This window comes from Sarcophilus harrisii, chromosome 3 (genome assembly GCF_902635505.1).
Source record: "Sarcophilus harrisii chromosome 3, mSarHar1.11, whole genome shotgun sequence".
Taxonomy (NCBI): domain Eukaryota; kingdom Metazoa; phylum Chordata; class Mammalia; order Dasyuromorphia; family Dasyuridae; genus Sarcophilus; species Sarcophilus harrisii.
This window is the reverse complement of record NC_045428.1, coordinates 610060644-610082763: the sequence shown is the minus strand read 5'-3', so window position 1 is coordinate 610082763 and position 22120 is coordinate 610060644. Positions and strand designations below refer to the sequence as shown.

General features: G+C 40.4%; 1 protein-coding gene across 1 annotated transcript in view; it reads left to right on the top strand.

Annotated features, from left to right (window-relative positions):
- The window catches only part of LOC100930200 (zinc finger protein 879), a 39539-nt gene extending 18032 nt beyond the window's left edge, over nucleotides 1–21507 (top strand). The window contains exon 7 of the mRNA XM_031961842.1: nucleotides 20975–21507. Within this exon, the coding sequence (XP_031817702.1) occupies nucleotides 20975–21507 (533 nt within the window). The remainder of the gene's footprint in view (nucleotides 1–20974) is intronic.
- The last annotated feature ends 613 nt before the right edge of the window (nucleotides 21508–22120 follow it).

Here is a 22120-nt window from a genome sequence, read left to right as displayed (position 1 = left end):
ACTGACTTGTTTTCTGTTCTTTGTTGACACAAAAGACTCTGGTATAAATATTTTTGTAATTCTCAAAAATTTAGCTCTGTAATGATTTCTTTAGACTTGTAGGTGGAACAGTGCATAGAGTGCTGCTCTTGGGCTATAAGACAAGTTAAAATTCAGTCTCTAACACTTACTATCCATGATCATGGGCAACTGTCTCCATTTTCCCCATCTGTAGAATGTATATACTCTTAACACCTCAAAGCTGATGGTAGGATCAAATGAGGTAATGTCTGTGAAGCTCTTTACAAGCATGAAATGACTATTTAAATGCTAGTGATTATTATTATTATTCTTTGGGTCATAAACCTCTTAGAATAGTCATTAGTCATAGCATAGACAGTTTAGTCACTTTTCTTATAATTGAAATTGATGTTCAAAACAGTGTAGAGGAAGGCAGTGCATTTTAATGATAGAATATTGAATTTACAGTCAGGAAGACTTGCTTAAAAATCCTGCCTCAAAGACTCTGTAATTGTAACTTTGGACAAGGAACAACCTCCTAGTGCCTCACTTTACCCCTCTTTAAAATGAGGAGGTTGGACTCAGTGTCTGTGGTCTTTTTCAGCTCTAAATCTGTGTTCCCATGTCTCTTTCCACAGCCTCTTACAATATTCTATGATGGAGGTCTAACAGGAACTATACTGAAACTATAGCACAAGCTATTTTGTAGTATTTTTAAATGGAAAGCTTGAGAAATTCAACAGATCAGGTACATAACATACAAAAGAAAATGGGTGGGGATCCAAGATGGTGGAATAAGACCAGAATGCTTGTATAGTCTTGTAATATACCTGTCTTTAAAACAAATGTACCTAAATAAATCATGAGGAAAAAAAAAGACAAAGTTCTCAGTGAATTTTTTTTTTTTTTTTTTTTGCATCCCAGGATAACTTAAAAGGACATAAAAAGAAGGCATAAAAAGGTCTCTGTGGGCACTGGGGTGGGAATCATTTTGGAGCTTGGTGCCCTGAAATTATCTTTGGCTGTGGATACGAGAGCCCACAGTAGCAGCACTGGGGTAGTAAGGAGACCATTTTGCTGGTCAGAAAAAGATTCCATGGCATCCCTGAGCTAGTATTGGGCAAGAATCGGGAGATATCTGGCAGCTCTGTCAACCATCAACCAGTTCCTGATCAGAATTCTAGGTTGGAGAAGTGCAGTTAAGTTGAATCAGAGCACAGAATAAGAGGGCAATGATCATATCTTTCCCTGGATCATACCACTTTGGAAGCATAAAAAGCTTACATACCCCTAAATCTCGCCATAAAAGCAGCAGAGCAGAATTCCAACATGAAATCCAAAGTCAAGAAATAGGCTGGAAAAAATGAGAAAACAAACCAAAAAAAAAAAAAAAAATAGCCAAAAGTAGTTATTATGGTAACAGGAAAGCTCAAGACCCAAATGCAGATGACAATAATTAGAAAACTATCTACACACTTTTGAGCAGAGATTAGTAAAATAAATAAATTAAAATAAAATAAAATAAAAAGATGGAGGGAAATACAGGGTTAGCGATTATAATTGTGAATGTGTGATGAACTTACCCTTAAAATAGAAGCAAATTGTAGAATGGATTAGAAACCAGAACCCAACAATATGTCATTTATCAGTGAGACACTTCAAACAGAAATTCAGAGTTAAAGTTGCAAGGTGTAACAGGATCTCTCATGCTTTAGCTAAATTGACCCCAGACAAAGCAAAAGTAAAGATAGCCCTATTAAAAGAAATAATCTGTTCTGTAAGAAATGACCAGCAAGATGAATACAGAGAGGCTTGGAGAGCCTTATATGAACTGATGCCAAGTGAAATGAGCAGAACCAGGAGATCATTATATACGTCAGCAATGATACTGTATGAAGATGATTCTGATGGAAGTGGATTTCTGTGAAAAAGAGACCTAATTCAGTTTCAATTGATCAATGATGGACAGAAGCAGCTACACCCAAAGAAAAAAACACTGGGAAATGAATGTAAACTGTTTGCATTTTTGTTTTTCTTCCTGGGTTATTTTTACCTTCTGAATCCAATTCTTCCTGTGCAACAAGAAAAATGTTCGGTTCTGCACACATAGATTGTATGTAGGATATACTAAGACATATTCAACATGTATAGGACTGCTTGCCATCTAGGGGAGAGATGGAGGGAGAGAGGGGAAAAATCGAAACAGAAGTGAGTGCAAGGGATAATGTTGTAAAAAACTACGCAGGCATGGGCTCTGTCAATAAAAAGTTATTATAATAAATAAATAAAAGAAAAGAGGACTTAAAAAATAAAATGAAATAAAAGAACTAATCAAGGAAAATATTTTTTGCTAAAAAGTACTAAAGACCAGGACAGCTAGGTGGTGCAGTGGATAGAGCACCAGTCCTGAAGTCAGGAGGACCTGAGTTCTTATCTGACTTCAAACACTTAACACTTCCTAGTTTTGTGACCCTGGGCAAGTCACTTAATCCCAATTGCCTCAGCAAAAAAAAAAAAAAAAAAGTAAAAAGTACTAAAGACTATAAACCCCAAATGGCAGAATATTTAAATTCTTGGGAAAAAAGTTAAATGAGTTTCAGGAGGAAATAGATAATAAAATTATACTAATAGGGAGCCAAATTACATCAAATATAAAAAAGATCAATATGCCACCAATGAAGATGATATTAAAACTATTTAAGGGGCAGCTAGTTGGTGTAATATGTACAGCACCAGCCCTGAAGTCAGAAGGACCTGAGTTCAAATCTGGCCTCAGACACTTCCTAGCTGTGTGACCCTGGGTAAATAACTTAACCCCAATTGCCTCAGCAAAAAAATAACAGCAAAATGACCAGCAGCCATCCCTGAGAGGTTAAATTTCTTATCCAATGCCATACATGTGTGGTAATGATTTTATAAGTGATTTCCAAATATGTGTGACCTTCTGTAAATTAGTTAATTAAATCTGTTGAACTGTTTTCTTTAAATGTGTGAAAACATTTAATAATATATGGATTAAAGTTCAATTCACTATTCCTCATACCAAGTCCATTATTTATGTAGTTAGAAGATTTCTGATGAGGTATTTTAATTTGGTGTTACTCTGATTTAAGAGGAAGGAGGCAAATCTGTTGAATGCTCTGTATAACATCCTTTAAAGGAATAGTTAATAACTATGAAATAAAGGTGTTTCAATTAAAATAAATAAATAAAAATGACCAGCAGGCCACTTTCAGAAAAATCTGGACTTAAAAGAACTGATGGAACAAAAAGTGAGCAGACCCAGAAGAGTATATACAGTAATAGCAATATTGTGTGATGATTAGCTATGAATGATTTAGCTATTCTCAGCGATACAATAATCCAAGACAATTCCAAAGAACTTCTGGTGAAATATGGTATTTCACACACAGGGAATGAACTGATGTAGTCTGAATGAAGACTGAAGCATACTATTTTTCACTTTATTTTTGGAGTTTTTGGCGGGGGGGTTTGGTCTCTGTCTTCTTTCACCTTCATGACTTGCTAAGTTATGGATTCTGCTGAGAAGGAGTATGTAAAGGGATAAAACTTAAAAGGTGTGCTAGATTCAGACAACTGGGCACTTAAGGCTAATTACCTATTTGTCAATAACTATTTGCATAAATTTGGAAAAATGGCCCTTCTCACTGTTTAGGGCTAGCTCGATGTTTGGTGTATACAGATAATCATAGGCAAGGATTAGAAGGTGGGTTGAGACAAGCCAGACTGACTTGATGGCAGGACGCGGAGGAGAAATGTGGAGATTCTGGGCTCCAGAACCGAGAAAAGATCTTTGGCTAAACTTCTGACCACTTCTCCCACTAAAGACCAAGGACTTTTACTTATCCTGACTCTTGACTGATCCTGAGGCCTCCAAGGAGCTCGCCCAGATTTAACATTTTGGCACCCAATGTGGACTAAGGACCCTAATTTCACTGAATTAGTCCCTGTTGACCAAGAAATGGGGTGAGTATTTTAATAGAGAAACAGGGAACTTACTCTGTTAAGAGCTAAACTAGTAGCTCTCATTTTCTAGCTGAAATGGGCCAGATATTTTGTTATGGGCCAGAACTTGAAACAAGGTGTTGACTCACTGGAGTTGATGGAAACAATGCTTATGTGCTTAGGTTTACACCTTTGAGAGTTCACACATTAGAGTTCACAAGTTTGGGAGATTCACCTCCCACAATCCCACTCTCGGAGGAAGAGTCAACCTTTGGGTTTACACCTTTAAGAGATCATATATAAGAAGCTCTCAGAGCCTCAGTTAGGAGTCAGTGAGGATTCAATTTGGGAGATTGACAGAGCCAGAATTCAGTCTGGAGATTCAGAGAGAGCTGGAGGCTGAAGCTGGCAGAGGCAAAGGACAAGCTGCAAGAGCTCTTGGAACCAAGGAGGGAGAGAGGCCTCTAAGAAAACTAACTGGGCTATTTTGGAAGAGACAATAAAGGATTTGAACTTTGAACAGCTGGCTGCATTTGGGGTGATTATTACTCTGAACTGAAATTAAGACTGCCTCCAGAAACCTCCCTCCCCAAGAAACCTGCTCCTGGAGAACCATTATAGTTTAGAAAAAAAAAAAAAAATACTACAATATTAGGAAAAGATTCTCCCCCAACCCAACCCCAACTCCACCCTGAGGGAGATCTACAGGAAGCATACTCAGACTAATAAAGAGACTGGGTTTGATTCTAACTTGGGAGCAGATTGATGGACTCGTGGATACATTAGAATGCACGTCCCCTTAGTTTTTCAAGGAAGAAGAAATGGAGGCAGATAATTGGAAACTAGTAGGAGATCAACTATGTGAATAGTCCTGATTCAATTTCCAAGGAAACATTCTATATGTCTCACTTAATACAATTGGCCTTAAAAAATCCTGCAAGCTGTAGAAAAAAGAAAAGTTTTAAGAACAGCCAGATGAGGAAATATGAGGAAAAAGAAGAAGAGACGGGAGAAGTTAATGGAAATATTGCCAGAGAACAAGAATGTGATTCTCACTCTCACAGCCCAGTTCAACTCCACCTACACCTGAGCAGATCCTTGACTCTCCCCCATCAACTTCACCTTCCTGGGTGGAGGGACGAGGAGGAGTGGGAGGGGCAGTGATATCACCTGCACCTCCCCCCCAGCAATCACCTCCTCCTATGACTAGATTGCAAAGGGCACCACTTAAAGCCCAAGAAGAAGGACAGAATACAGCTGATTTGTGAATAGAAATGTATCCTGTGATTGAACAATTTAACTCTTCTGGTTAAGAAAGTAGAAGATATGCGCCTTTTGATCTAGAAATCATTAAAGACCCGAAAAAGGCTTGCACTCTTTATGAGGCTACATCATCTTATGTTAAGATGTTGTTACAGAATTTCCCTAAGCCTAAATTTAGCTTATGAAGTCTTAACCCCTAGGGACTGGAAATCCATAGCAAGGCCATGCTTAGAATCTGGACAAAACTTGTGGCTTTCTGAATATAGTGAGCTCTGTAGGATACAAGCCCACCAAAGTAGTCATGTTGGAGTTAATCCTCCAATCACCTATGACCAACTAACAGGTGTAGGTTCTTATGCTGACACTTCAGCACAGATTAATTACTCCATAGCAACATATAAGCAAATTGCTGCTGCTGCTATCAAAGCATGTGATTTTATCCCAGGTAAACAGGACAGAGGAGAAGCCTTCACGAAAATAACACAAGGTCCAAATGAACCCTTTGCTGATTTTGTGGGACGTCTCTGAATCTAAAGGTTTGTGTTTCAGCCTCCAGCCACCACAAAGGTGGAAGATGGAATGAAACTGTCTTAGCCTCCAAAAGCTTCTAGTGAGCCTGCCTTTTCTGGTCCTGAGAGCTTCTCACTTATATATTCCACACTGAGTATACACCAATCATTATATCACTAGGAAACCATTATTTGTTGTAGGATTAAATCAACACTAAACTAGATTTAACTATTGTCTCCTCAATTCCACTTAGTACCTTAAGTTTCTTTTTTCTTTTTTTTTTTTTTTTTAATTTAATAGCCTTTTATTTACAGGATATATACATGGGTAACTTTACAGCATTAACAATTGCCAAACCTCTTGTTCCAATTTTTCACCTCTTACCCCCCCACCCCCTCCCCTAGATGGCAGGATGACCAAGTAGATGTTAAATATATTAAAATATAACTTAGATACACAATAAGTATACGTGACCAAAACGTTATTTTGCTGTACAAAAAGAATCAGACTCTGAATTATTGTACAATTAGCTTGTGAAGGAAATCAAAAATGCAGGTGTGCATAAATATAGGGATTGGGAATTCAATGTAATAGTACCTTAAGTTTCAAGTTCTGGCCCATAACATCTCCTTGTAGGATTAAATCAATCATACTGAACCAGGCTAAATTAGATAAATATTGTATCTATCAATTCCACTGACTTAGCACCCTGTAAGAATCCTTTGTTTCAAGTTCAGAGTTTTGGCCCATAACAGGGAGCCACAAGGTAACCCCAGAGAACTTATAAATTTAGCTCTTTATACAATTAACTTCTTGATTTTTGACAAAGATGCATTGGCTCTAGCAGACAGGTTTTATAACCCACTGGAAGTGCAGTGTCTAGTGCGAGCAGCTCCACTATCTTTAGATAATCGCTAGGTGATGTGGAGAGACCCAGAAAGTGGTGAATGGAAAGGGCCAGATAGGCTAACTGCTTGGGGGAGAAGGTTTGCCTGTATCTCTACAGATGGAGAAGGAATGAGATGGGTGCCAATGAGCCATATTCACCTTGTCCATTGGAGAGAGACAGAGCAGACCTTTGAAACAAAGGAGAAGATCCAAAAAACATCAGATGGTTCCGTCACTGACTATGCCTACCACTGAAAGAGCGTGGCAGTTATGGCAACTGACTCATGGACATCAAAAATTGTTGGACTTGAAAACCCTCAGGAATCATTGGATTTTCTGAGAAATGATAAGACTGTTGCAGGATTTCAAAATCTGCAGGAATTATTAGATTCCCTGACACTTGAAGCAATGGACAATAGATTGGTTTTGGACTATCTCTTGGCTGCTGAAGAAGTCATATGTGTGATTGTTGTTTACATACCCTCCTTCTAGGACTTCTGGAAGTCTTTTACAAAAAACATCATGTTGATTTATATTGTTATACCACTACTTGCATGTATAATTCATGTTTGTTATACCACATTGACCTTGCAGCGGCTGTGGGGAGAGTCATCACTAATAGCCTGTGCTTTATTTCTATGTATTTGTGTAATACCTCCCATGCTGATGGGTTTGTGCATATGTGTTTCTAGTTTCATCCCAGAAACCCGCTAACAATATCTGGCTTGACTCCCACTTCCCTTTGGTGTTTTTCATCTCTATTCTTGAGAAGTCAGGGAGGGTATGATCATCTCCTCTTTAGTGCTTTCACTTCCCTTCCTGCGAAGTCAGGGGGAAGGTGATTGCCTCCTTTTTGGGGTTCTGACCTTCCTTGAAAAATCAGGGCAGTATGACCACCTGTGTTCTCAAACAAAAGAAAGCGGGAGATGTAAAGGCTGAAACTCCAAAAAGATATGCTTGAATCATACAACCAAGCACTTAAAGCTAATTACCTATTCCATGTGAGACAATGACTCTGTTAGCATATGTTGGGGAAAATGGCCCTTCTCACTGTTTGGGGCTGGCTCGATGTTTGGTGTATACAGATAATCATAGGCAAGGATTAGAAGGTGGGGTGAGACAAGCTAGACTGACTTGGTGACAGGATGAGGAGGAGAAAGGTGGAGATTCTAGGCTCCAAAATTGGCTAAACTCCTGACAGTTTGCCTGCTTCTCCCCTAAAGACCAAGGACTTTTATTTATCCTGACTCTGGCTGATCCTGAGGCTCCCAGGAGCTAGCCCAGATTCAACAGGAGTACTGAGGGCACCTCGACCTTGGTGCACAACAAGTTTTCTGCCAAATTGCAGAAATGCCCTTGTTGAACTGGAACAGTGATTTATCATCGTGGGAAAGGGTGTAAGTCAAGGGTCACAGCCAGTGGCTCATATCAAGGAGGCCTGGGAAGGGCCTCTGGCCTGTGAGCAAGCTGCTGAATGGCTGGATCAGCTCTCCTCCCATTTGCAGATACCATGCACACACAAAACCCACGAGCTGCTTCTCTGAATGGTGATAGGGGGTTTTCCTATTGTTCACACGTTGATCACATTGGCAAAAATGTATATCAACAAGGCTGTGCTGCATAATAAACTGGAGCTCTTTTCACACCCTATGAATCTCCTGCCCCATTTATCTCACCTCTGAGTTCAAAGGGCTCATATGCCATGAGCTCTTAAAAGATGGCCACAACTAGCTCCCAGGGAACAGGGACAGAAACTTGGAAGGCTGCCAGAGCGACCACTTCTCGGTCAAGCATTGTTGCGTGGTTAAGACAACCTCCAAGAGGACTCCAGAGGGAGAGCCCACTGAACCGCACTGTTTCTGGACCAGACAGAGTGCAGTGAAGAGTGGTTAAGTAACCTAGTAGTAATCAGAGGGAAGCATATGTGGGGACCATATATAAATGTATGAAAGAGCAGGGATGCACAGTTGAATTGGGAGACAGGAAATTACTGGACATTGCTTACAAAGTTTCTCCAAGGTTACCTGAAGAGGGCTGTTATAATTGTGAGAGATGGATTGTTTTTGGTGAACAGCTTACCACTAATGATAAGCAATGTGCAGGAGAAATACAAAAAAAGCCATTTTACTATCTATAAGCTCATTAAACAAAGTCTGAAATTAGAACCAGAAAAGGAGGTCAGGAAAATTACAGTTGGAGCACAGACAGGTCCTTCTCTTAGCAGTAGATGTCCCTCTCCTGAGCCTGAGCAGGATGATTTTGAATAGCCTCCCCCCCCCCCCCCCCCAGCTTCATCCCTGCCTTATTTTTGTGTTTATCCAGAGTTACAGCCTTTCAAAGGTTCTCCTAATGTAAAAAATGAAATGAAATAAGAACCGAGGAAAAGCAGGATTAGAAATATGAAACAAAGACTGCAGCGACACTTAGCAGACAAACAGCAAAAGGTAATCAGTTATATTCTTTATCTTCACTTCAAAAAAGTTTTGCAGTTAGCTATAGATTAAGGAAAAGACAAAGAGAAGTGGGAAGAATTATATCCTGTTGTAGAGGAGGATGACCCTTTTAACCCAGGGCAGAGAAGACGCAGACATGAACCACTTTCCTTTAAAGTTCTAACCCAGCTTAAGGATTCTATTCATAAATATGGACCCAGAGCATCTTTTGTTACAGTACAACTTGAAACAATGTCATGGGCCATTTTGACCCCAGGGATTGGAAAGCACTTACATGGGGAGTGTTGACTCCAGGCCAGGCAGTGTTCTGGATGACAGAATTTTTAGATCAGACTCGGGTGCTGCCACTCAGGTTGCTCCAGGGGCAAACATGAACTACTATTTTGAGCAAGTTAACAGCACTGGGGTCCCGAAACCAACTTGGGAAATAACAATTCAAGTAGGATCAGATGTAAATCAGGAATGGAGGAACAGGAATGCAACTTTAGACACTAAGGGAGACTCAAAGTAGTAAAACTCAGGAGCAATGATTATTACCATCTGCCCCCTCATGCTGTGTGTGAAGTGTCCATTCAACAGTATCAAAGAGGAAAACAATTAAAAATCCTTGTTATAAATCCTCTACTGCCCCAGTATTCATTAGCTATCCCGGTCCTACAAATATATGAAGAAGTGCTTGTGACTGTAACTATAATTAACACTGACAATATTGAAACATATATTAACAAGGGACAATGTATAGCTCAAGGAATAGTCATTCCATCTGAACTTACAGTGAAAACAAAGATAATAATTGTGAATTAGTCCTACAAATGGGTCCAAATTCAGAGGTCACTGTATAAACATGTCTAACAAAGGCTATCACACTCACTTGGCTGATACTAACCCTTACTTTGAAGGATTAATAGACACTGGAGCTGACAGGACTGTTGTGGCTGCTTTTTAATGGCCCCCTTGACAGAGGTAGGAGACAGTAAGGAGGCTTTGATGTCCGCTGAAATGGTAAATTGGCAAAAAGATGGAAAGATAAGACCATTTTTTCCTTTAATAATAGATAGTTTACATATTAACTTATGGTGTAGGGATATATTACATCAATTAGGGATGAAAATCACCACAGAATTTTAGGAGGGATCATTGCTGTTGCAGTTTCCACCACTCTAAAAATTACTGACATATCAGTATAGGTGGAGTAATGGACTCTGACCAAAGAATAATTAGCTGCTCTACATCAATTAGTACAAGAACAATTAGAATTAGGGCATCCTGAGGAAACAAATAGCCCATGGAACTCCCCTGTATTTGTTATAAAGAAAAATCTGGTAAATGGAGAATATTAATAAATTTGAGAGAAGTAAACTCAGTTTTGAAAGATATGGGTCCTTTACAGGCAGGTTTGCCATCCCCAAACACCAACATATAATTCTCAAAGACCTGTAAGGCTGGGGACTAATCCCAGAGGTGACAAGCTGAATGATATATGGCAAATGGATGTCACACATATGGGGAAAACTGCATTCATGTTACAGTTGATACTTATTCAGGCTCTGTATCTGCATCTTCTCAACAAGGGGAAGCTGCTTCACATGTAATAAATCACCTATTTCACTCTTTTGCCTCTATTGGTATCCCACACACCATATAAGACTGATAATGAGTCCTCATATACCTCAAAAACATAACAGTTCTTACAGGAATTCTCCATACATCATATTTTGGGGATTCCTTACAATCTCACAGGACAGGCCATTGTAAAGGACTAATCAGACCCTCAAGCGATTTATCAAAAAACAAAAACAGGGAGATGGAAGTAAGGTCACTCAGAAAGATATAGATAAAGCAGTGTACACAATACATTACTTAAAATTTGATTCAAACGATTTAAGTCCAGCTATGAGATACTCTCTGGTTAACATAGACAGAGAATCACTCAAAGATAACACCCCATCTTCATTAAGAAGGCTCTCTAAGAACAAGACTGTAGTAATGAAAAAGGGTCCTGAAGGATGGAAGGGACCCTATAGGGTTCTAATGTGGGTCCAGGATATGCTTGTATCTACACAAGAGAAAACCTTCAGCAGTGGATTCCCACCAGACATCTCAAAGTTGTCCATAGTACTGAAAAGGAAAAGAAGGAAGAAGAAGCGACCATCCAATAAGAGGAGAAGACATTCCCCCAAGACCACTAGCAAGATGTTTTCTGTATATATATATATATAGGAGTGTATTACACGCACTCGGGACTGGCAAGATTAGAAGAAGCATTAATGAAGGCAAAAAATGAAGGAGAAAATATCTGATTTTATAAATGCATATCCTGTGATTGAAGAGCCTGACCCTTCAGGTCAAAAAGGGAGAAGATACACTCCTTTTAATTTGGAAAAAATTAAGGATTTGGAAAAGGGTTGCACTCTTTATGGGGCTACATCCTCTTATGTTAAGATGTTACTAGATAATTTGTCTTATGAAATCTTAACCCCAAATGATTGGAAATCCACAGCAAAGATATGTTTATAACCTGGACAAAATTTATTGTGGCTTTCGGAGTTTCATGAATTGTGTACGATTCAAGCCCAATGCAATAGGCAAACAGGAGCTATTAGACAAATTACTTTTGACCAACTAGCTGGTGAAGGTCAGTATGGAGAGAATTCAGAACAGATTTATTATCCCATAATAGTGTATGAGCAAATTTCTAAGGCTGCAATAAAAGCTTGGGATTCCCTCCCAGGACAAAAAGATTGAGGGGAAGCCTTCACAAAAATAGAGCAAGGTCTCAATGAACCTTTTGTAGATTTTGTGGAACATTTGCAAACAGCTGTAATAAGAACCACTGGAGATAATGCTGCCACAGAAATAATGACCAGACATCTGGATGAGATTTGCAAAAGAATTATATGGGGACTAGACAAAGATGCTCCTTTAGAGGAGATCATAAGATGCTGTGCCACAGTGGGCACAAATGCTTATTACACCCAAACTATGATGAACATGGAAAGACAGGGTCCTTTTTGGCAAAGGAATTCTATAGAAACTCGTCAATATTTTCAGTGTGGAATGTAATCAGTGTGGAAAGGCTTTTACCCAGCACAGCCATCTTGCTTGCCATCAAACAATCCACACTGGAGAGAAGCCTTATGAATGTAATGACTGTATAAAGGCTTTTACACGGCGCGACAGTCTTGGTAAACGTGAGAAAATCCATATTGGACAGAAACCTCATGTAAGTGGAAACCTTCAGGCAAAGCTCAAATCCTGCTTAACAAGAGAGAATGCACATTAGAGAAAATGTTTGAGTGTCTGAGTGGAGAGAAGACTTACAAATGTGCTGAAGGAAAGCTTGCCCTTACCTGGCAGATAAGGGTCACTATAAATCACAATAGTCACACTGGAAAGAAACATTATAAAAAATCTATTTGCAGAAAGGCTTTCACCTGGATCTCATCCTTTGTGTAGAAATTTTGTTGCAGATGAAACACGTGAATATAATGAATGAGGGAAGGCCACTTCCTATAGCATAGATCTCATTAGATATTGCAATTTTATACTGTGTATATAGGTCAGAAAATAGATTTGAGTTTTTCTCTGAAATCACAAGACTGGTTTCCATAGAAGGGTCTTTATAATGGGGGAAAAGTTGTTTTAATCTTCTTTCTCAATAATGATTAAGAGATTTTTAAATCTGATTTTAAATTGTGTTTATTACTTAATTTTCCTCTTCGTTCTCTTGTTTATTCCTAAATTCTTTGGCTTTCCATCTGTGTGATAAGTAATATGTTCCATGTTCTAATTTTCTTTTAAAATTTCTGTAAATGTGGCTTAGGTTTCCATTTTGAATAATTTTGTTAAATTATGTCGGGTGGGTTTGAGGGCAAGTGAGGCCTTTTCAGAGGGCTGACCCCCCCCCCCCCGAAAAGTGCCATAGTTTAGGGCTAAAGTTCCAGAAAAACTCTCCCCCTTGTACCCTTGCTTAGTCTTCAACAAACCACTTTGCCACATCAGCAAGCTTTGTAATGTATAGTTACTGTTCTAGAGATAGAGCCATCATCATCCTGAGTTCTCACAGCCATCAAACAGAGCACAACCTACATGGAAAACCTGAGCCATTCTGAACTCTCTGCCTCCTCGGAGCTCTTTCTCAACCTTTCCCTGTTCTTCTCTGCTACCTTGAGATAAAGAATGGATGCTTGAAGCACATCTTAGGCAAGGCAAGTATGTGTTAGAAAATAGGGCAAGAGGAAACAGTATAACTAAACATATCCAAGGCAGAAAAGCAACAGCAAGCTTGATACATTATTAAGAGGATTGGGTTGATTTATCCAATATCATGAGGATCAATACCATTGTATGAGAATCAGCTATTTTAAGTTGTATCTTAGACAACTTAGGGAGGCTTGAAACTCATCTAGGGAGTGGCAAGCATGTATTAGAAAACAGTGTAACAAAACATATACAAGGCAGAAAATGTAACAGCAAGCTTGATACATTATTAAAAGGATTGAGGTGGTTTCTCCAATTCAGCACGCTGACCGCAATATCATGAGAAGCAATACCGTCAATATGAGAATCAACTACTTTATGTTGTATCTTAGAAAAATGACTAATTTCATTATTAATCAGAGAAATGCAAATTAAGACAACTCTAAGATACCACTACACACCTGTCAGATTGGCTAAGATGACAGGAAAAAATAATGATGATTGTTGGAGGGGATGCGGGAAAACTGGGACATTGATGCATTGTTGGTGGAGTTGTGAACGAATCCAACCATTTTGGAGAGTAGTTTGGAACTATGCTCAAAAAGTTATCAAACTGTGCATACCCTTTGATCCAGCAGTGTTACTACTGGGATTATATCCCAAAGAGATTATAAAGAAGGGAAAGGGACCTGTATGTGCACGAATGTTTGTGGCAGCCCTTTTTGTAGTGGCTAGAAACTGGAAACTGAATGGATGTCCATCAGTTGGAGAATGGCTGAATAAATTGTGGTATATGAATATTATGGAATATTACTGTTCTGTAAGAAGACCAACAGGATGATTTCAGAAAGGCCTGGAGAGACTTACACGAACTGATGCTGAGTGAAATGAGCAGGACCAGGAGATCATTATATACTTCAACAACAATACTATATGATGACCAGTTCTGATGGACCAGGCCATCCTCAGCAACGAGATCAACCAAATCATTTCTAATGGATCAGTAATGAACTGAACCAGCTATGCCCAGAAAAAGAACTCTGGGAGATGACTAAAAACCATGACATTGAATTCCCAATCCCTATATTTTTGCCCACCTGCATTTCTGATTTCCTTCACAAGCTAATTGTACAATATTTCAGAGTCTGATTCTTTTTGTACAGCAAAATAACGTTTTGGTCATGTATACTTATTGTGTATATAATTTATATTTTAATATATTTAACATCTACTGGTCATCCTGCCATCTAGGGGAGGGGGTGGGGGGGTAAGAGGTGAAAAATTGGAACAAGAGGTTTGGCAATTGTTAATGCTGTAAAGTTACCCATGTATATATCCTGTAAATAAAAGGCTATTAAAAAAAAAAAAAGAAAAAGAAAAATGACTAATTTCCCATGTAATATTTTCAGAATGCCAAGCACCCTGTAGCTTGTTCAATATTTACTCAGTAATTCAGTTGGTAGAGTTGGAATATCCATAAATAGAATAATGATAATTACATTCCCAAGTGAAGCGAGCTTCTAATTTTACATCCCTACCTATTGCTATTACTGAGTGTTCTAAAACATCTTTTTTTATATAGCTTTTTTATTTACAAGATATATGCATGGGTACTTTTTCAGCATTGACAATCGCAAAACCTTTTGTTCCAATTTTTCCCCAGATGACAGGTTGTAATAGTCTTCTCTAAAAGATAATGTTCTCTGGGAACAGGTTTCTTGGGGGCTTCTGGAGGCAGCCTTAGTTTCAGTTCAGTGTAATCACCCCAAATGAAGCCAGGAGTTAAAGTTTGAATTCTTTATTTTCTCTTTCTAAGTCTTGTCTCTTTTCCTGGGGCCCAGTTAGCTTTAATAGAGGCCTATCTCTCTCCTTGGTTCCAAGAGATTAAGCTGCCTTCTCTGGCTTGTGAATCTCCTCAACTGAATCCCGGCTGAGGTTCCGAGCTTCTAGTGGGCTTGTCCTTTAGTGGCCCTGAGACCTACTCCTTATATATCCCACACTGAGTACACACCAATCATTATATCACTAAGAAACCATTATTTGCTGTAGGATTAAATCAATGCAAATTAGATTTAACCACTGTCTCCTCAATTCCACTTAATACCTTGTTTCAAGTTCTGGCCCATAATATCTCCTTGTAGGATCAGATCAATCATAGTGAACCAGGCTAAATTAGATAACTATTATCTCTATCAATTCCACTGACTTAGTACCTTGTAAGAATCCTAACAGAAGATAGATTAATACATGTTAAATAAAAACATCATATTCTTGTTGCATTATAGCATTTATATCAGTGTGATGTTGTAAGGCTGCAGACATGTTCTGAACTAAATCATTAGGAAAGTGAGTTTGCGAGGCAACTGCAGACATGGGGAGTGAGCCAATAATAGAAACTGCAGCTAAAATTCCTACAACTTGAACCAATAGATTGAGCCAATCTAGGTTTCCAAGACCTGTTTCCTGAGCTATTAGGTCAAAAGTTTCTTCTCCAGAAGACTAATCCTACACTTTCATTGGAAACAAGGCATAATGTGGTTGTTCTACAATCCAAATTAAAGGTCTTGAAGTGGCATCTATGCATCTAGATAGAGTACAATTAATACAAGTTATAGTAAGAATTTGTTTTATGAAATTTTGGGTGGATAAATTTCCATGAAGAAACATTTCGAGGTACTTAATGTGTGCTTTTACATAAAGAACTTTAGAACTAATGAATTGTTTCCACGCGAGTTTTTGTGTTCTTGGACCCAGCTCTGACATGGCTCTCCAAAGATCTTCAGAGACCTTTCCTGATTCCATTGCAATTATGTTCTCTGTAAGGGATCTGATGGGTACTTGACCCAAGTGTCTGACCATGCAAACAAGTTGGGCCCCCCATCCCATACAGTGTGAGTTATGTTTGGATGACTGATGCATTTACTTCAAGGTGCGAAAGAGTGCCTTGTAGCATTACTAAGAAAGGAAACAATGGGATAAAAAGGTCTAAGTATTGGTGGCATGGACTTATTTTTTCTGGCTGGGGGATCTATATAAACAATTTCCTCACAGATCATCATTGCACATGTTCAAAGAATTGTACTTTCTTGGAATCTGGCAAAAGACTATGGGCCATTTTTTTCCCCCTCACAAGTCAAATTAACACCATAAAAACATCTAGGAGCTCCGGTAGCTAAAAGCTGCAAAGATACAATCTTATATGTATTTACAATATGTGGGTTATTTCCTCCCAAACTCAGTTTCATTTGCAGTTTTCAGAGTCAAGTTATCATACCAAGTGACATGTTTAAGCATAGGAGGGGTAAGGCACATAAGTCCAATGCAATCTTTTTTCCAACCTGTAGGCAACTGTGATAGACATTGCTAGGAGAGATCAATGTCTGAACCCCCTTCTCCATTGGGGTCTTGCTTTCGTCTTCCCATTGTTTCTTTTTTTTTTTGGAGGTTTCTAGAACCATTCCCAATAAGATAAGGATGAAGCAAGGTTGCCCACTATCACCATTGCTATTCAATATTGTATTAGATATGCTAGTCTTGGCTATAAGAGAAGAAAAAGAGATTAAAGAAGTTAGAGTAGGTAATGAGGAAACCAAATTATCACTTTGCAGATGATATGATGGTATGTTTAGAGAATCCCAGAGAATCAACTAAAAAGCTATTAGAATTAATCCACAATATTAGTAAAGTTGCAGGATAAAAAATAAATCCACATAAATCATCAGCATTCTTATACATCACTAACAATATCTGAAAAGTTTTACTTGAATCTGAGACAGCAGAGTACTTAAGGCTAATTACCTTATTCAATGTGAGATGATGGTTCTATACACATATATTTAGATGAGATGGTGATGTGATGGCTCTCCTCACCATTGCTCTTTGCTGAATGTGTGGTGATGAGGTAATTGTAAGCAAGTATTTGAGGGCTGAGGGAAAGAGGTCAGAGTCTCTCTGCTGCAGAACTAGGACGAGAGAGTGTTCAGGCTTTGGACTCCAGAGTCCAGGATTCAGCTTTGGCAAGCCGCATGGCAGCTTGCCTGCCTCTTTTACTTCTCCCCCTGAAGACCAAAGATTTTGATTGATCCTGACTCTGACTGATCCTGAGGCCCTCCAGACAGCTAGCATGGACACTATGAAATTCTATTTAAAATAACTGTTGATAATATAAAATAGTTGGGAATTTATCTGCCAAGGGAAAGTCAGGAACTATATAAGCAAAACCACAAAACACTTTCCACACAAATAAAGTCAGATTTAAGCAATTGGAAAAATAACAAGTGCTCATAGATAGGTTGATCAAATATACTAAAGATGACAATATTCCCTAATCTATTTATTTATTGCTATACCAATCAAACTCCTAAGAAACTATTTTACTGAACTAGACAAAATAATAACAAAATTCATCTGGAAGAACAAAAGGTCAAGAATTCAAAGGAATTAATGAAGAGAAAAGCAAATGCAGGTGGCCTAGCTGTACCTGATCTAAATGATATTATAAAGCAGCGGTCACCAAAACCATTTGGTACTACCTAAGAAGCAGACTAGTTGATCAGTGGAATAGGCTAGGCTCACAAAACAAAATAGCCAAAGACTATCACAATCTAATATTTGAGAAACCAAACAGCTCCACCTTTTGGGATAAGAATTCACTATTTGACAAAAATTGCTGGGAAAATGGGAAACGAGTATGGAAGAAAGTAGCCATAGACCCACATCTAACACCATATACCAAGATAATGTCGAAATGGGTTGGAAATCGGGGCAGAAGTTGCCTTTCCAGTGGTCAAGACATTTCACGTAATGGAGGGCGTGGTTTGGGGCAGGGAAGCAGCTCAGGGTCTGAGATCCTTGTTTTGGTGTGATTGAAGGAGACAGCTCATTTTGGGAAACCCTAGGGGCTGGCTAAGGTGGGAACTCTTGGGCGCAGGAGAAATCTAGAGAAAGCTGGCTGGAAACTGGAACTTCTGGACTTGAGATCTCTCTGTCTCCTGCAAGCCAACTCTGTAGGTGCAGGTCCCAAGTAGGCCCAACCACCTCTCGGAATATCTACCCTGACACCTCCCTGCCCACCTCTGAGCTTTGGCTAGTTACCTTTGTCTTTGCTAATGGAGGTGTTATCTGATCTTCAGCAGCACCTGAAACGTCTGCTCTATTAAACAAGCTCTCCCTCTCCAGCTCCCCACCTCTCCTTCAACCCTGTTTTTCCACACCCCAAATACTTATATAACATTGGAGGTTATAATCCCAGGATTCATCATTGATTTGCATTTTCCCTATTTCAGATCTTGCCCATAAGGAACCAGGAGTCCTATCTCTTTCCAGGATCCAGATTAGAAATGCAGATTGTTTGCTCTTCCCACTTCTATCCTCTTGTTCTAGAACTTCAGAGCAATTTTCTTTTATAATTTCTTGAAATATTGTATCCAGATTCTTCTTTAAATAATAACTTTTAGTAGTCTAACATTTCTTATATTGTCTCACTTTGATTTGTTCTCCTGTTTTCCTAATGAGACGTTTCAGATTCTCTTCTGTGTTTTGTAGTCTAATTTTTTTTAATGGCTCACAATGTCATCCAATTCCTCCTTTTCAATTTTATTTTTCAAGAAGTTTTTTGTTACCTTTTTCAAATTGATTAACTTTCTTTTCATAATTTCTTGGATTGCTTTCATTCCCAGACACACCCTCCTCCCACCCCCCACCTCCCCACCCCTCCTCTAACATTTCCTTGATCTCTTATTTTGATTTTTGAATTCCTTTTCATATTCTTCCAAGCGTTCCCTCTGGCCTTGTATACCTTTGATGTTACACTTTGGGACAGAATGGATTTTTTTTTTAACCTCATAATATTCTTCTAAATATCAACCCAGATCTTCTTGATCTTCTTTCATACCAAAGTAGCTATTATCAGGTCCTTTGTCCTTTCCTTAGTCATCCTGAATTTTCATTCAATCAATGATCATTATTATAATCAAGTTTGAATTCTGAGTTCTGGGTCATTGTGTCTTAAGCCACATTTCCTCCAGATTGTTATGTTCTGCATTCTGTCCATGGGCTCGACCTCAGGAACAGTTCTCACCTAAGTCACATGCAAGGTCTGTCAACTGCTGTCCTGGAAATATTTTTGCTCCCTAAAATATTGCACTTTCCTAATAAGTGCTCATTCCTCCTTGTCCACAGATACAGCCCAGTGCAAGATCTGGCTAAGAACTGTTAACCCTGATTAGGATCCTTCAATCTTGCCCTCCTCTGTTTTCATGAGTTGAAAATTCTTGACCCCATGTGTTTTACATTTTTGTACCTCTATAACTTTAGCAAATTGCTTATCATCTTAGGGTGATGGGAAGTGAAAAGGGGAGGGAGAGAATTTGGAACTCAAACAAAATTTTCTAAAGTGCTAAAAACTGTCTTTATATGTAATCAGAGAAAAAAAAGTAATATTTTACATATAAAAAAAAAATTGAGGTCAATCAACCTCAAGCCCTTCTGTTCGAAACTGTCTTTGAAACATCTTGAACCAGTTGTCTAATTTGAGATGTCTTACAATGAACATGTAAGATAATTATTTGAAAAGCAAAAGTGATGGTTTCTCCCTAAGGCGCTTCTGGTTGGTTTGCCTTTGAAAGTGTTTTGAGTTTTATAAAGAGAAAGTGGGGCTTTCTTTTGCCTTTTTTTTTGCTATGGCAATTGGGGTTAAGTGACTTGCCTAGGGTCATAAGGCTTGGAAGTCTAAGTGTCTGAGGCCACATTTGAACTCGGGTCCTCCTGACTTCAGTGGGCCATCTAGCTGTTCCTGTCACTCCATTCTTAATTGAAATTCAGGCAATATCCTGCCTTTTCTCTCCCATCCTGACTCCACCATTTTCATTGTTCAACCTGCCTCTCCTTTCCACCTCCCTTCTCCTGTTGCTTGGGATTCTTCCCTAAGTTCAGGGCCAGGGGCTTAGTAACTCCCCTGGAACTTCACCTATGTAATTTCCTGTAGGCCAGCCCCCTGTCCAGGAAAAGAAGAGAAGGACATTTGTTCAATGATAATCGTACCCAGCAACAGCCTGCAGAGGACCAAGGCCTGACCCAAGCAGAGCCTGGAGTCAGAGAGAATGGCCCCTGAGAACAGCAGAGCCCCGCCCCAGGTGAGTGTATTCTGCCCACATACGTGGGCAACATCAGCCCAAGAAGCCATTTCCCTGGATCTGGAGGCTGGTCTGTGAGGCTGCCCATCTCTCTTTTCTGTGGATCCTTTACAAAAATGGGCAGGAAAGTGACTGAAGCAATAACAACACTGCCTCCTCTCTGCATGTTTTGGACTGATTCATTCCCCCTTTGGCATCTTGAGCACTAACTCCCTTCCCCCAGTTGTGCCCCCATAGGTTTGTTTAAATTTTCCCCCAATATAGGCCACTGACAAGGGTGACCACTTCCCTCTATCCTGGGGTCATGTCTTTACTTTGATCCAGCACCATCTCCCCACTGGACACACACACACACACATCTCCCAGCCACTCTGTGTCCTGTGGCCAAGATCCCTCCGGTACCCTAACCCCACCGGGCGGGGCCTCCTGCTCCCCGAAGCCCCGTTTCCTCCCATCACGCCCAGGACCAGCCCCTCAGGCCCCGCCCACTGCTCCCCAAACCCTGCCTCCATCACGTGGGACGCCTTGGCCACTGCAATGGCCGCTCCCCCCCTCCCCCAGACCTCCGGACTCCACTCCCAGGCTCCGCTTCCACCTGGGCCACACCCACCGGCCGGTCACCTCCCAGCGCCCCCCGCGAGGTTGGGGCCTCTGGTCGCGGAGCCGGGTCCGACCGGGAGGAGGCAGTGGAGATTCCCAGGAATCCAGCGATTCGCAGCCAGAAGGAGTTTAGTTTCGTGGGGGACGTGAAGACGCGGCTCCGACTGCGCGCTCGGAGGCGTCTCCGCGTCCAGGCCGCCAGGTTCTGCCTTGTGACTGCGAGGAGCGGGGCGGGCCCTTCGTTCCCGGCGGATCCGGAGCAGAAGCCGCGTCCTGAAGCCCCAAACCGTAAGCCTTCCTCCCCCGCCTCGGAGCTGCTCGGGCCCAGGCGCTGGCGGCCCCTCCTGCGCCTCAGTCGGCACTTACTCCCGGCTGCCCGCCGCCGAGCCGGCTCTGGGCGAGGCGGGAGGGGGCCACACGTCCGGGAGGTGTCCACACGTCCGGGTCACACCCTGACCTCTCTTTTGAGAAGTGGAAACAGACGTAGGCTTTGAGCGAGCCCAGCTACTAATATTGGGAGTCTTGGCTTTGTCTGTGCCGGTCGGTTTCACAGTCGGGTCCCGGATCCGGCGGGTTTGGTTAGCACGTTTCCCCCCCATCTAAATGAACATGGGCCCATTTAATGCCCCGTGTGTCCTCCCTGGAAGTCACCGCGCCGCTGGACCCACTTAGGGTAGATCAGGCCTCAAGGTTTGACATTAAGGGGCCGCGCTTAGGAGCTGGAGGAATAGAAATCGAATGTGGCCGCAGCGGAACTGTGCTGGTGAACTCTCCGAACGCCAGCAGGCCAGAGGGTCCGATGGAAAAAAGGACAGAGGGGGTAAAAAAGGCCGATATAAGGATAAGGTAACTGAGTTAGGGCTATTTGACTGGCAGTTTTGCTTCAGATTTTAAACTGGGCCGTTGTTGACGGTGTCGTTATGCTTCGAATTATTCTCTTTTCGGGATTTGGCTAAAACATAAGAAATGTTGCTAAAACGGAAAAAGATTGATTATGCCCCTAGAAAATAAACTCTTCTTTTGATTCTGGATTAAACTGTAGAAAATATAGTTAACAATGTTTAAAAGAAACCTCATGCACTTAATTGGGTAGATTTTGTGTCAAAT